At 37.3% G+C, this 14,285-nt stretch overlaps 1 protein-coding gene and 1 long non-coding RNA gene across 2 annotated transcripts; both read left to right on the forward strand.

Moving 5' to 3' along the window:
* The first annotated feature begins 1,357 nt into the window (after nucleotides 1-1,357).
* Nucleotides 1,358-5,569, forward strand: LOC146643287 (uncharacterized). Its single transcript, XM_085397141.1, has 7 exons — nucleotides 1,358-1,442; nucleotides 1,636-1,716; nucleotides 3,817-3,930; nucleotides 4,181-4,225; nucleotides 4,909-5,060; nucleotides 5,171-5,292; nucleotides 5,383-5,569. Exons 1-7 carry the CDS (start codon nucleotides 1,358-1,360, stop codon nucleotides 5,567-5,569), a joined length of 786 nt encoding a protein of 261 aa, XP_085253267.1.
* Nucleotides 5,570-8,076: 2,507 nt separating this feature from the next.
* Nucleotides 8,077-13,995, forward strand: LOC146643288 (uncharacterized). The gene is made up of 4 exons (XR_014909283.1): nucleotides 8,077-8,321; nucleotides 11,208-11,284; nucleotides 11,761-11,883; nucleotides 13,307-13,995. It is a non-coding gene; the product is annotated as an uncharacterized LOC146643288 (long non-coding RNA).
* Nucleotides 13,996-14,285: the final 290 nt, after the last annotated feature.

The raw sequence follows: 14,285 nt of genomic DNA on the forward strand, positions 1-14,285 counted from the left end.
GAAAGGATGTGCATGCAGAAGTTTCATTACCAGCAGGGGGAGAGAATATTTAAAGCCAAGAATTTGCTAGTGAATAAAAAAAAAAACATATGAAGTACATTCCCAGGTGCTGTAGATGCTAATATGTAAATGTGTTAATAATGTCTGTTTAATCACTTTCCGGTGATTATTTTTATGTTGCCTTGAAATAAAATATCTGTATCTGTTGTTACTGCAATTTCTGCATGTGTGTGCTTTTCGTGCTTTGGAGAGGCAAAGCCTGAAATGGACATGATGGGCTGTCTGTTGCAGGTTTTGCCACGAGTTACACTTGCTAAATAAAAAGAATTAAAAGATTTTACAGCTTATTTTATGTAATAACAAATTATCTGTTTGCCTAGAACAGGAAAGTGTTACTTTGCCTAGTGGTCTAGGGGTACCCTCGACATAACATGACGCACAACTCCTCACTCCTGCCACTCTCAGAAAAGGCTAGCAACACAGAACAGCTGAAGATGCTAAGCAGCAGTTTATCTGCTTTGGAGGTTAGCAGTGCCATGTCAACAAATAAAAGTATCCAGTGATCCCTACTGTTCTCTAAGCGACAATAAAAGGAAAACAAAAAACAATTATTGAACCAATGTTTCTAACCAATAACCAAAATGGATTTCAACACAAACACTCGTCTCACTCCTGCTACTGCTGCAGTGCTCAATATATGCAGTTTATAAGTATTTACATTTCTCTACAAAACACTCTTAACTAACAGCATATCAGAAACACAACTTAGCTCACAAAATTCCCTAATGGACTTCTGTTCAGGCTTCTCATACAACTACTTGGTGCTACTTGCAACTGCTTGGTTCTTTGTTCTTTGTAGACGCGACAAGGAGTGGACAGAGGTGGCTGTCAGCTGGTGTTTAAGATGCTGCTGTCCATTCAATTATCCAATCCAGCCACAGGAACTTTTACAAACCAATCAGCAGCTCCACCAACACACACACACCTTCAAGGCAACAGATTATCTTAGGTCATAACAAAAGACATTTCGACATTTTAAGATCTTAACTTTTAAAGGAAAGCATTGCACACTGATTCATTACAGATGAAGAGAATTATTTACAACTTCTTTGTGCTTACGAACAGTTATTCGGTCTGGTCATCTCAATTACCTCTTCGTTTTTTATATATTCATTATTTATTTATTTTATCCACACAAAAAATGGATGTGAAACATTTCTTTTGAAAATGACATGAGATTAAAAAAGTCAGATATTGTGGAGTTGTGGTTTGTAAAGCCCTCCCCTTTCTTCCGTTTTACAGGAAGTTGTTTTTCATGTTGTCTGCGTGTTGTGTAACTTCTCTTTCAGTCTCACTGATGGTAGCACAAAGCATTAAAATGCCTGAAGAAGAAGTGCTTTATTCTAATGTGAGGTTTATAAAAGCAAAGAGGGAGACCAATGGTGAGTCTGTATATTCATCTTTCTAATAAGTAATAAGATTTCTCAGAAAAAAAACTCTCAAAATAGCAGTTTCTTGTGGTTTTCTTGTTTTATTTTTTAAGTACAACCTTGTAGGGAATTTTTAAAATAAAATTTATCAACAGACAAGAATTTCTAACTAACTAAGAGTCTGGTTTCATGTTTTGTGTTGTAGAAAGAGCTTCTCCAGCGGCTAATCCCACTTTCTCTCAAGTCAATATTTCAAGGACTCAGCCGTCCACGACAGATGTGTCTGGTAGGTACAGACGAGGTTTTATTTAACAGGAGGATGAACTTTGAACAGCACTCAGTATCGACCAGGAAACAAACAGTCATCAGATAAATCTATTTGTATTTTTTACTTAAAAATAAAAACATGTTCTTAAGTCACACAGAGCGCTGACTTTGGAAACTAGTTTATTTATATGGCAGCATTTCACAAAAACAGCCCCAACAATCAATAAAGACTCTACAAGGAAGAACCCAGAAGAAGGGAGCAATCTGCCGTGACCGGCTTCAAACATTAAAAGTAGTACTGAAAAAACAGAAAGTTTTTTTTAATCTAAAGTTTAATAAGGTAATAGAAGGTAATAAGAGAAATTACATGGACAGAATTTTATTCAATGGACAGCGTTCCCGTAAAAGGGAAAGAAAGATGTGCATTTGTTTACTAACAAACTTATAGTGGTGTCGTAGACTGTCAGTGTTAAAATGATGGAAATAAAATTGATATGGATATTGTCTACATGTAATTATAAACATACATACACACACACACACACACACACATATATATATATATATATATATGTGTGTGTGTGTGTGTGTGTGTGTGTGTGTGTGTGTGTGTGTGTGTGTGTGTGTGTGTGTGTGTGTGTATATATGTCATGGTCCTGGGCCATGTTGGCCCAGTATTCCTAGTTTTCTTGTATGTTTGTATTTTGTTCCCTATTTAGGCCATGTTTCCTGAGTTGCCCTGTTGTGTTGTTCCCTAAGTATTTTCCCTTCGTGGCTTTTACCCCCTGTGTGCCCCTCTGTGTATCTGTGAGCCCTCGTCTCTCCTTATGTTTTATTCCATGTTTCCCCTGCCCATTATGTCTAAGTTCTCCCCGTGCTCTCTCTCCCCCCTGTGTGCCCTCTGTGTATTTATGAGCCCTCGTCTCCCTTTGTGGTTGTTCCATGTTTCCCCAGCCCGTTATGTCTGTGTTTTCCCCGTGCTCTCTCTCCTCCTGTCTGAACTTCTGTACTTCCTGTTTGACTCTGCCCGTCTCCCGTCAGTGTTATGTTCACCCCGCCCTGTCTCGTTATGGTTATCTGTGTCAGCTGTGTTCCCCGTGTGTTCCCACTTTTCCTCGTTAATCCTCTGTGTATTTCTGTCTGCGTCTCCCTCTGTTCGGCGTCGCGTTCTCCCTCATGCTGTGTGTGATTCTCCCCGTGGTTCATGGTATACTTTATGTTTAGCTTTCCCAGTTTAGTTTAGTACTGTTTTTGTGTTTCACCTTTTGCCAGCATTAAAGCTGTGTTTTTGAGTTTACGTTTTGTCTCCGTGAGTTTGCGTTTGGGTCCTTCTCCTGCCTGCCACACAGCCGAAACATGACAGTATATAGCATCGAGATATACTGGTGTCTAATTTTCATTTAAGTGGGTGCTGGTTTAGCTCACTGGAATGAGCTGCCAATCGTCTGCTCATCACAGGCCTTGCCACATGTCTTACCCTCTCTCTCCCTCCACTTTCCTGTCACTCTTCGCTTCGCCTATTTTATAAAGCCAGAAAAAGGCCAGAAAAAAGGAAACTGAGAAAGTATCTTTAAAGGAGTTTCATCTCACTTCAAGCAAAAGGTAAAGGTAAAATATAAATATACAGGAGCTTTCAGGATCAAAATCACAAAGTGGATCATAAAAATATTAAAAACAAAATCAAACATTTACTCAGAGGTTTTCTTGTGTTCTTTTAACATTTCTCAATAACTCTTAATCTGATGCTAAAGTAAGAGCAATGCTGGAAACCACAGGAAGTGAAGTGTTGTGTTTGAGGTTGTTTGGTTGAGGAGTTCTCAGCTAAAGCTATTTCATGTCTTCCTGGGTGGTACTTAGAGAACCAGTAAACTGCAGATCTAATGAAAGTCCACATGAAGGACTACAGTCTTTATATCTAATATCAGCTACATAAAATTACCTGGGTTATTGTGTTTTATTTTCTAAACTGTCAGCTGTAAGAAGCATCTTATTTGTGACTCTTCTGAGTCAGAAATTCTTGATCACACCTTGTATATTCTAAACTCACGTTGTTGTGACAGCAATCTGTACACGTTTATCTCTCATATCTGTGACATCTCTGTCTTTGCTAACTCTTCAGAGCTTCCTCAACGAGCAGAGCTGAGCGGACATTCGAAGCTATTCTCAGAGAGAGCGGTCCTGCTGGTTGTCATTGCTCTCCTGGCTGCTGCTGTCATTGCTCTGTGTGTTACCTGTGAGCGCTACAATTTTAATTTTCTTTCATAATATTTACAAGGATAGTGTTCTAAAAAAAAATTAAATGAGGGCAAAGTGATAATCTTTCTGTTTAACATTTCTCAAGTGGATGTGTTTACTTGTTTTAACTTTTTAGGGCTCATGTCATAAAATACTTTTTTTAATTTAAGGAATTCAAACATCTACATGTCTTTTAGTTTGCTGTTGACTGATTTGTTTGTTTTTTGTCTTACACTTTTTTAAATCAGCATTCAAGCAAGGACATCACAGAGAGGGAAGAAACAAACAGAAAGGTAAGCATGTGAAACTCCAAAGCTGCAATGCTGGATCGAAGGTGGATTTTTTCAGACATCTAAACTCTCATTTACAACGTTCACAACAGCTGATCTTACATGAATATCCAAACCCTGTTGTATAAGACTTTTGTTAATTTCTGTTCAGTATTTGAAAAACAGAGACATTCTTGATGAACAAGAGATTAATTTAAAAAAAAATTGTGCTAAGATGCTATACAATACAGTATAGTCCACATGTCCACAGTCTCCTGAAATGAAAAGTAAGTTTTGAATTTTGTCTTTGACATATTTGTACCCTCTGATGATGATTAAATAAACATTGATGGACTGACAGAAAGAGGAAGTTAGAATATAAACGGAGGACAGAAGAAGCCTCCTGCTGCTCCCAAACCACACGAAGACGAGTTTAAATCAGACGGATGACAGTCCGATCCCCTTTTTTCCCCAAAATAGAACCAAAACCATGGAGCACGGTGCGGCCTACATGTTCACAATGTCCTGATGCAAAAAGTAAATTTTCAAGTATTTGTTACATTTATATTTTTATATTTTCTTTTTATTACTTTTATCCTCTGATGATGCTTAAAGAAACATTGACTGTTGGAGTGACAGAAAGAGGACAAAACATGAACAATGACGTTTTCCGCCAGACTGAAGTTGTTGTTGTAATCTCTTCAAAGATCAGACGGGTTGTAAATGTGAAGATGGCTGGGAGAAACATAAAGGAAAGTGCTATTATTTCTCCATCGCTAAAACCTCCTGGAACGAGAGCAGAGATGAATGTGGAGCTAAAAAAGGAGATCTGGTTAAGATAAACAGCAAGGAGGAGCAGGTATAACACACTGCTGCAGATTCATGTTCTCATGTATTTTATCACATCCTGCTGTTTCATCATCTCATAACAGAAACATCTCAGAATAATTTGAATACAAATTCTTTCAGGAATTCCTGGAGAGTAAAATAAAAGGAACCAATAACTCTGATGATAAGTTCTGGATCGGACTGATATACTTAGCTAAAAACAACACATGGGTTTGGACGGACGGATCACCGCTGAACACAAGGTTCAATTATTGTGAAAATATTTGTATTCATTTCCAGAATGAAAGTCACCATTTTTTACTGAACATCTTCTGTTTTGTTTTAATTCTTAGTTTGACCTTTTGGAAAAACAAAGATCAAGACTTAAAGAATGGGACAAAAGGGGCAAATCCTGATGAGCAAAGCTGTTTAAGGCTGGAGGCAAAAGGTGGAGCTAAGCTTTTGTCCTGCAAAACGCGTCATAGAAGTATTTGTGAGAAACAAACAGTGACTGAACATTGTAAATGTGCAACTGTCTAAAGTTCAGTCAGTCTATAAAAGAGTGTCAGTAAAAGATACAGACGTTGGAGTTGCGATTTGTTTACAAAGTTAATATCTAAACTGTATATCTCTTATAGATTTGCTTTTAGTAAAAAATAAAATATACTTGAATAAATCTGAATAACATATTTTGGTGATTTGTTTTTATTAACAGTATTGTTGTGGTGTACGGCGGCGTTGCTGCTGTGGAAATGAAAAATTTGCCTCATTTTTTCATTAAGAAATTTATAAAAAAATACAAAAACTTCAGTTTAATGGAAGAGTTTGGTTACCATTTATCCAAGTTTTATGCTTTATAAATATAATATAACTAACTCATATAATATATATTAGTTGTACTGTATTTTTGAGTAATAAATACTTTCATCTTGTTGATGTTACTCTCACACGTTTCCACACAAGAACAGTTCATACGAAGATGATTTACTGTGTGGTTTCAGTGAACACTGTCATACTTTTCTCAGTAAACGATCCCTGCTCTAAATCTAAGCTAAATATACCAGATGTCTAAAAGATATCAGCTTATTGACCAACAACTTATATATATATTCACTTCAATGAAACATTCTGTCATTTTAGGATATATATCCTAAAATGACAGAATGTTTCATTGATGTGAATTTAAGGAAAATTTAACTATTTAAGCACGAGGAACTCTCAGTCCTTTAAATTCATCAACACGAAGATGAAGAAAAACAGAGCTCCAGTGAGACGTGAGTGTTGATCATCAAACAACCACCAGTCTGAACAAAACTTCCCAGAATAGAAGAAAAACATGTATCCTGGAGTAAAATATTTTTATCTGCATAAAACTTAGTTGGCATGGTGGTGCAGTGTTTAGCACTGTTGCCTCACATCAACAACATTCTGGGCTCAAACCTTCCTGGGCCTTTCACTGTGAAATTTGCATTTTCTCTTCCTCCACAATCCTAAGACATGTACGAGGATTAGCCACTGATTCTATGAATTTGCTTTCTGTACAATTTTATTTAATTTTTTTTTGTCAGTGAGACTAGGAAGTTTTATTTAAGTACCAGCAAACTTGAGGCCACTTTCAGTGTTTTAAGAATACTTGGTGAAATTTAAAGAAAGAATAGAATCAGTCAAGTGTTAATAATGAGGCGAAAAGTGAACTGAACTGAATTTCCCGGAGTAACCCACCCGAGGGATTAATAAAGTTTTATCTAAACTAAAAGCAGCAGTGAAGGGACTGACTTTTTCTCACGTCACTTGATCAGATAACAAAATGTTTCCATTACACTTTTGTGGTAAATGTTTCCAGACCATGAAACCCAGAGCAGATAAATGTTTACTATCAATGTAAAACTTGACACTTATACTATTCATGTATCACGCAGTATTGCTTTAGTAGCAAAAAATGTCAGCATTTAAAGTTTTGAAAATCAAATTCCCGATATCTTATAGCTAACTGCAGTTGTATCTTTTAGATGAGGGATGCAAAGCTTCACTTATCTTTTCTCTGTAAAGCCTCAAATTAACTTTCATTGATTAAATATTAGGGAAACCGACATTGACATGAATTTCATCTTTGAGTTCAAAATAAACTAATATTATTTCTAAGATGAGAGAAATGAATGCAATATAAAACATTACTTACAGGTTTGTATTCTTACATTATCATAATTAACATTAACAAAAAGAAACGCCGTGCTATTAGGTCAAGCTGTCCCAAGTGGTCGTGGCAGCCTCTCAGCAATTGACATTTATTAATTCTGTCTTTTTTTCGGTTCGATCCCAAACTTCTTCACCAAACATCAGCCCAGCTGTTCATCCCTGGAAGTATCTTCCATTTGTATGTAATGTCCGAGTTCCTGGTCGAACTGGTTTACAAAGATCCTCTTTTATCATGATGAATATCTACTGAGTAAATTTCAATTACTTTATTTTGGCTAAATTTACCACACTGCCTGTGCTAGCTTGCCACAAATTTCTCCCAACTTTCCAAACTGTTGAATCCACTAAAACATAAACATGCGGCCAAATTTAAGCTAACACCTGAGTGTAAGATTACTTTTGAAGATCTCCAGACTCATCTGCTCTTTTCACCCATTCTAGGACACCTACAATTAGACCTTCCCTTTGTTTACACCTACACCTGTGATGTGGGCCTGGGATTCACACTCATTCAGAAAATAACAAAACAAAACTGGAAGTAAAAAAGTCCTGATGACTTGAATATGTCAAACTATACTGTTCCAGATTAGCAGATTAGCAGCAAAGATTATCACCTTTAGAAGCAATAACCTCGTTATTAGTAGTATATTAGCAGTAGTAGAAGCAGCAGTATGACCATCAGTCTCACTCCGCTCATTAATCTCTCACCACAGTACCACAAGCTGAGCAGGCACGTGCAGAGGGGGGGGGCTAGAGGGGCTTGAGCACCCGCCCCTTTCCTGATGGGTGCCCAAAGTGCCCTTTTGTTGAGGCAACTTTTAAAAAAAAAAAAAAAATTTAATGTGTGTGTGCGTGCGGAGTCCTGTCTGTGCCCCTCAACAATAATATTTAACTATTAATCACAGTTTTGCTAAATAAAAGGATCTGGCTTGCATCAGTCACATGATCACATTTAACCAATGATCGCCCTTGACGGCAGAACGCGCTGGTTACGAGCCGGGAACGAGCTCACAAAGAGCACGCGCATTTTTAGCGGTCCGGAGCTGTAGGAGAAACACAAGTTAACTCAGAGACACAGACTGATGCGACAAAACCAGTAAGTAGGTGTACAGCGTACACTGTAGTGTGTAGCACCCAGGAGTATTAGCTTATTACGTACACGTTGGTAAGCTGTCTTGTTGCAACTGACGAACTGAAACAAACGAGCGTGCTGTGTGTGCAACAGCGCGACAAACATTACCTGTCCTTTTATTAACTGCACAAGTAGTGCTGGTCACAGCTGCTGGCTACCTGTGTAAGGCTGTCATGGGTCTGTAGCTCTGTCACCGTTTTAGGGAACATATTTAGTTTTAAAGTAAGTTTCCGGGCTTTTCCTGCCTTTCTGGAGGGATTATATTTCACTAAAAAATGATCTAATATGCATGTTCGCAATTATGCATTATTATAATTATAATATATTAAAAACACACGCTGTATTTTAAAGAACATACATTAAGAAGCAGATTATATTAGATTTATATTTTAAATAAGACAAAATTTGGATTTTACAGCAGTAAAATTATTGTATCTCTACAGTTTAAAAATGTAATAAGCTTTGCCCCTGCACAGAGTGGATAGTGAAACAAATGGAATCATCATAATGACATTATTTCATATTTATTACTTCCCCCTCCTCATTGCTTTATTATTGTAGCTCTAGTAATAAATAATAATAAAAAAAAGATTCTGGATCAGCACCATGATGCCCATAGTATATACAGTATTCTGAAGAAGGTCTAAAATGTCCCTGTGTGTGCGTGCATGTGTGTTTTATTTAGATGGATTTTTAAAAAAAAAAATATTACTCATGATATAACATTGTCCAGACATGCCTGGTAAGGACATGAGGAGGAAACAGCAGGAGCTGTGTGAGGCTACTAAAGGCAGTGCTATAACATTTTTCTGTCATCATTTTATTATAGATTAAGTGCAAGAGTTGTTAGGTGTGGATAATTAAATTATAGTTTATCGCAATAGCAAGTTGTGCCTTGTTCTCACATAGACAGCAAGTGGAGAGTGATATATGAAATGATGGGATGGAAGGAAGAAGAGAAGCAAAGAGTGAATCACAGGCAGAGCCTAATTTATTTTTCACAGTTTTTTGTTGCCTTATGGTTCCAAGCGCTGTCACCAATCTTTGCATTTTGTTATTATCTCATGATACTTGTTTAATCAGCTACCATCTCTCCTATGGACTTTTTACTGTCTACAGTCTCAGATCAACACAGCCCTGCCCTCCAGCACTATCAGCAGCAACCCCTCAACAGCTAAAACATTGGCTACGTTTGCTTTGCCTTGTTGCCCATATTAGATTCTTGATGAATGTGTGTTGTTGTTATTCAGCCTGGTTCAATGTGCCCCTTTTTAACTTTGAGCACCCGCCCCTTTAAACCTCTCTGCACGGCCCTGCTGAAGTGTGTAGTTTGGCTGGGCCATTGCAACATGTTGACTATTTTCCTTTTCAGAATTGTTTTGCAGATTTGCTGCTGTTCCTGGGATCATTGTTCTCTCTGCGTTACATTTGACTCTTGAATACTTTGGTGTACAGAGAAGTTCATGGTTTAAACAATGACTGCAAGGTGCTCAGGTCCTATGGCTGGAAAACAAGTGACTTACACTTTGGATAACTGTCCTGCTACATCTCTGTGCTGTATTGTTTTAGTTTTTCTTATGTTTTGCTTTCTGTTAATCTTGGTGAATAAAAGCCTGGTTAGTCTGCACCTTATCTCTGCCTCTAGCCTCCTATTTTAATCCAGCAGATGGTCTTGATTCAGTTATTAAAGCTCCATCTAGAGGACAGAGGCAGCTACAGTTTGTACATTAATGGGATTGTTTTTTCAGGAGCTGGGCCCGGGCCCTTAGTTCTAGTGAAAGGAACTCTTAACGTTTCAGCATACCAAGATATTTTGTACAATTTAATGCTCTTTGTGGGAAGAGTTTGTGGCTGGCCCTTCCTGTTCCAACATGACTGCTGCCAGTGCACAAAGCAAGGTCCATATAGACATTTATAAGTGAGTTTGGTGTGGAAGACTGACAGAGTCTTGACCTGAACTCAATAAAACACCTTTCAGATGAAAATGGGATGTCACTCAAGTTCATTGTTGTCATACGCAGACAACAATGTAATGGTAAAAAGAAAACTTTGGAGAGCAGTTGTGACTTCATGACTACAGGATGCAGTGTGAGTGAGATTGACAGCTAGTAGTGAAAGAGGAAAGACAAGAGTTCAGAATACTCTGTCTCTCTTGAGCTTTCGCTGAGACCACAAGACCAGTAAAGGTAGAAGATGACCTGAAGAAGATAGTGGGTTATCAACCATGCATGCATGTATAGTTGATTAAAATGTAAAATCCACAAGTTAAAAGAGAGTCCTCTCTGGAAAATGATTATATGGTTTTTGTCTTCTGAGTTTTTCCTGTTTTATTTTGAAGGCTACTTTTTCTTTTTGTTCCTTATCCACTGTGAGGTTATATTTTGCATTTAGTAGCTCTCTATGCCTAATTCCTGGTGATGTCAGTTTTTTGTCTGAGCTCTTGGTGCTGAACAACTGGAAAGAGGAAGGGGAAAAGAGATGAAGGTTGTGAGTCCTGCAATCAAACTCTGGAGAAGATTGCAGCGCCTGCAGGGCTGTGGTCCTTGTGCTATTTTTATTAATTTACAAAAGAACAGTAGTTTCCATGAAATGTATAAAAATGGATTTTGTGAAAAGTGTTATTCAAATATGAGGAAGTAGACTGTGGTGAAAGTCTCCTCCCTGTTATTATGATTCATGAAAAAGTTGTGAAACATGAAAATTAGGTACAGTGTTTCTTTTGAACATTCTAAAGAGAGGTAAGAGCAAACATAGCTTCAGGAGAAATATCGCCAAGTACTTGTGTTTTTCTGCTTTTGTCAAAAGCTTCAGTAAAACATAAATCTTTATTAAAGTACTTCTATTATTCAGAGACAGCTGGACTAACGCTGAACTCAGGATCTTTAAGCCTGAAACGATGAGCCATTCAGACAGCGATGTGGGGGAAGGTAAAGACGACTCTTCTTTTGTTCTGTATAAAAGCTATTTGAACATAATATGTTTATTCTGGAATAAAAACAGGATCATCTGCACATATCTTAAAATCTATCATCATGCTGCAAGTCTAGATGATGATATTTACTTTGCACATTTGCAAAATATAAGCATTCAGACTTTGTTAAGTTTTAGTTTTATTGATAGAAGAAAATGCCAAGACAGATATTTAATTGTAAGTTTAAAGTAACTTAGAAAATGATTTAAAAAAGAGGAACGATTGGGGATTGTGATGTATTTAACATGTAGTTATCCCTTATTTAGCATGTCAGTGTTTCTTTGCAGCTGTGGTCCTGCAACCTTTAAATGCTATAACTCATAAATACTAGATCATTACTAATAAATATTACAGTCCTTTTACCTGTACACAGCTACACTATTTTGTGTTATTTAATTATTCCACCCTCTGTCTCCTCTAAATATTCAACAGACGAAGTTTTTGAACCTCAACATGAACAAGTAAACAGAGGGTCAATGGTCACCACAAAAATAGGGGCGGTGGTGGTTGTCTGTGTTCTCCTGGCAACTGCTGTCTTTTTGACGTTCTACTTCTGTGAGTTTAAACACTTTTATTCATAAACTTTATTTAAAATCAATAACATTTCTGATCTGCTTTAAATTACCAAAGAAACAGAATTTATATGTGCTGTCAGCTCACAAATGCACTGGCCATCTTCTGACTTCAGCACTTTATTGCAGCCACAGGAAGTCTGTGAAGAGACGATTTCACGCTCATCAAATACAAAATCACATCTGACATGAAAGATACTTGAAAGTCAATACACAAGACAATTCACACACACACAAGACATGAAAACATTGGCAAGAGTGTAGGCTTGCAGCTCACATTAAATTAAAACTAGCAACAAAAATTGTTATAGACAATATATGTGACTCCCTACATTTTTCTTTTTTTTTCATTGTGGCATTTTAAAATGCTGTTTCATCTCCCTGAAGAACACCTACTTCCTCAAAATGTCTTGCTTACCTCATGGCACACCCGTTAAGAACCACTGGGCCAACATACAATAAAGCTTAATGTCATTTGGTGTTAGTGTTGATAAGCTTACAGGTGAATGAGGGATCGCTTGGAATAACGTTTGGTTGGTGCTACATGATCTCAGTTTGAGTCACATCATTTGGAGACAGACCTGCTGCTGCTTCACTCTCTCTGGCTCTTTTTGAAATTAAAGGATTTGATGGTGTTAAGCTGTGCTGAGTTATTTCGATTGTGTCACTGATTCTGCTTATTGCTAAATCATTCTTAACCTGTTCATTGTGTCTGCGCACATTTCTTTTGACAGAAAGTTGCTAATGCAGTTATTCTGTGTAGGTGACTGAGTCCAAGTGCAGGGTGGGCATAACCATTTTGCATCATTTGTCTCAATTATGACACATATTGCAAGAAATTTAAAAAAAAAATGCAAAAAAACAAAAACACCTTTTCATTCAAGGCTTGCAATTGCCCCTCCTGGGGACTCGGTCCTACCTTCCCCTGCACCCCTGCAGTATATTATAAAAACAGCATGAATCAGTCTCCACGCTTTAAACATCTACTGATCTGGATAAAAGTGATATACTACCACGATGGGTTTTTCATTTGTTCTGATGATTGCATTAATGCACAATGGTCTCTATCTGTAACATGAACTTCTGTCACTATCTGTGAAATTGTAAACTACTGTACATTAGTGCTGTGAAGTACTAATGGTGGAATTGAAATTGCTGTGAGGCAGCAATGCTAACCAATACTTGTGCATAATAAAAGTTGGATTGTACCAACTGAGGTGACACTTAAGTCTATATTAGTGTTTAGAAAAGAACACTTAACTACAAAAGAGGGTGCATGGTTGTGGGTGAGCAGCTCATCACTAATAAATAAGTTTCACTGTTATTAAAATAGTTTTTTATTCCCGGAATTAAAAAATACCAGTTTTTACTGAAGCTATTATTGTTTGTTTGTTTTTATCTCTTAGGGTGATTTACTGGAACAACAAAGAACCAGACAACTGGTTCCTCATACCAGCAACTGGTATGAGGAAAATCCTGATGGAGAAGTCTGTGACAGGACGGAGGTAAAAGGTGGCGCTCCTGGCCTGAAGTGTTGGTTTGATAAATGGTGCACTATACCTCAAAGAAATAACTTAACTGGACAGTTTGTATTCAGTTTACATCAAGTTCACGTACAAAACAATCTAAGTACAGGGTAAAGATAGTGAAATGACACTTTTCAACTCTGATGTCACCAACTCTTAAAAGAAACTACAAGGACAAACTTAAAGAGAAGTGTTGAATAATATAACATGGAAAACCTATCCTTCTAATTGCTTTACCTGTTTAATCAATTAAATTTTGGTGGGGGGAGAAGGAGGGGGAGGGGTGTAGTCCCAAGTGTCAGAAGGCGAGCGGAGGAGTACGCCCTCAACAGGTCACCAGTTACATGCCAGATATATACTTGAATAATATTTCGTGTCTTATATCTTTTGTCTTCATTCACATTGTTATTATGAGCCGCTGTTCTCGTGCTTTCTGTGAAACAGTTTCCAACCATTTATTTTGTTTTTTTCTATTTTTTTAAGCTTTTGCAAAAACTATTTCCTGGAAGAGTTTGAATGACACTGATCCAGAAAAAACTATTGTGCTTGATGGAAATAAACACCTCCAGTCTGCTGACTTCTTGTCATTGTGTTTTCAATATTTGAAAATAATGTGGTTACTGATTGCTGTCAGACCTGTTGAATCAAGAAAATCACTTAAAGCCATTGACATCTATCAGTCTGGAAATGGTTACAAAGCCACTTCTTCGGCTTTGGGACTCCAGTGACCACAGTGAGAGTCATTATACACAAATGAAGAAAGCAGTGGGGAATCTTTCAATTAGGGGCCAACTTACCAAAATTACTCCAAGAAGACATCAACGACTCATGCATGAGCTCACAAAAGAAGCCAGAACAA

The sequence above is a fragment of the Rhamphochromis longiceps genome, linkage group LG22 (genome assembly GCF_057381845.1).
Source record: "Rhamphochromis longiceps isolate RC_006_pf linkage group LG22, R_longiceps_female_GT1.1, whole genome shotgun sequence".
NCBI classification, from domain to species: Eukaryota; Metazoa; Chordata; class Actinopteri; order Cichliformes; family Cichlidae; genus Rhamphochromis; species Rhamphochromis longiceps.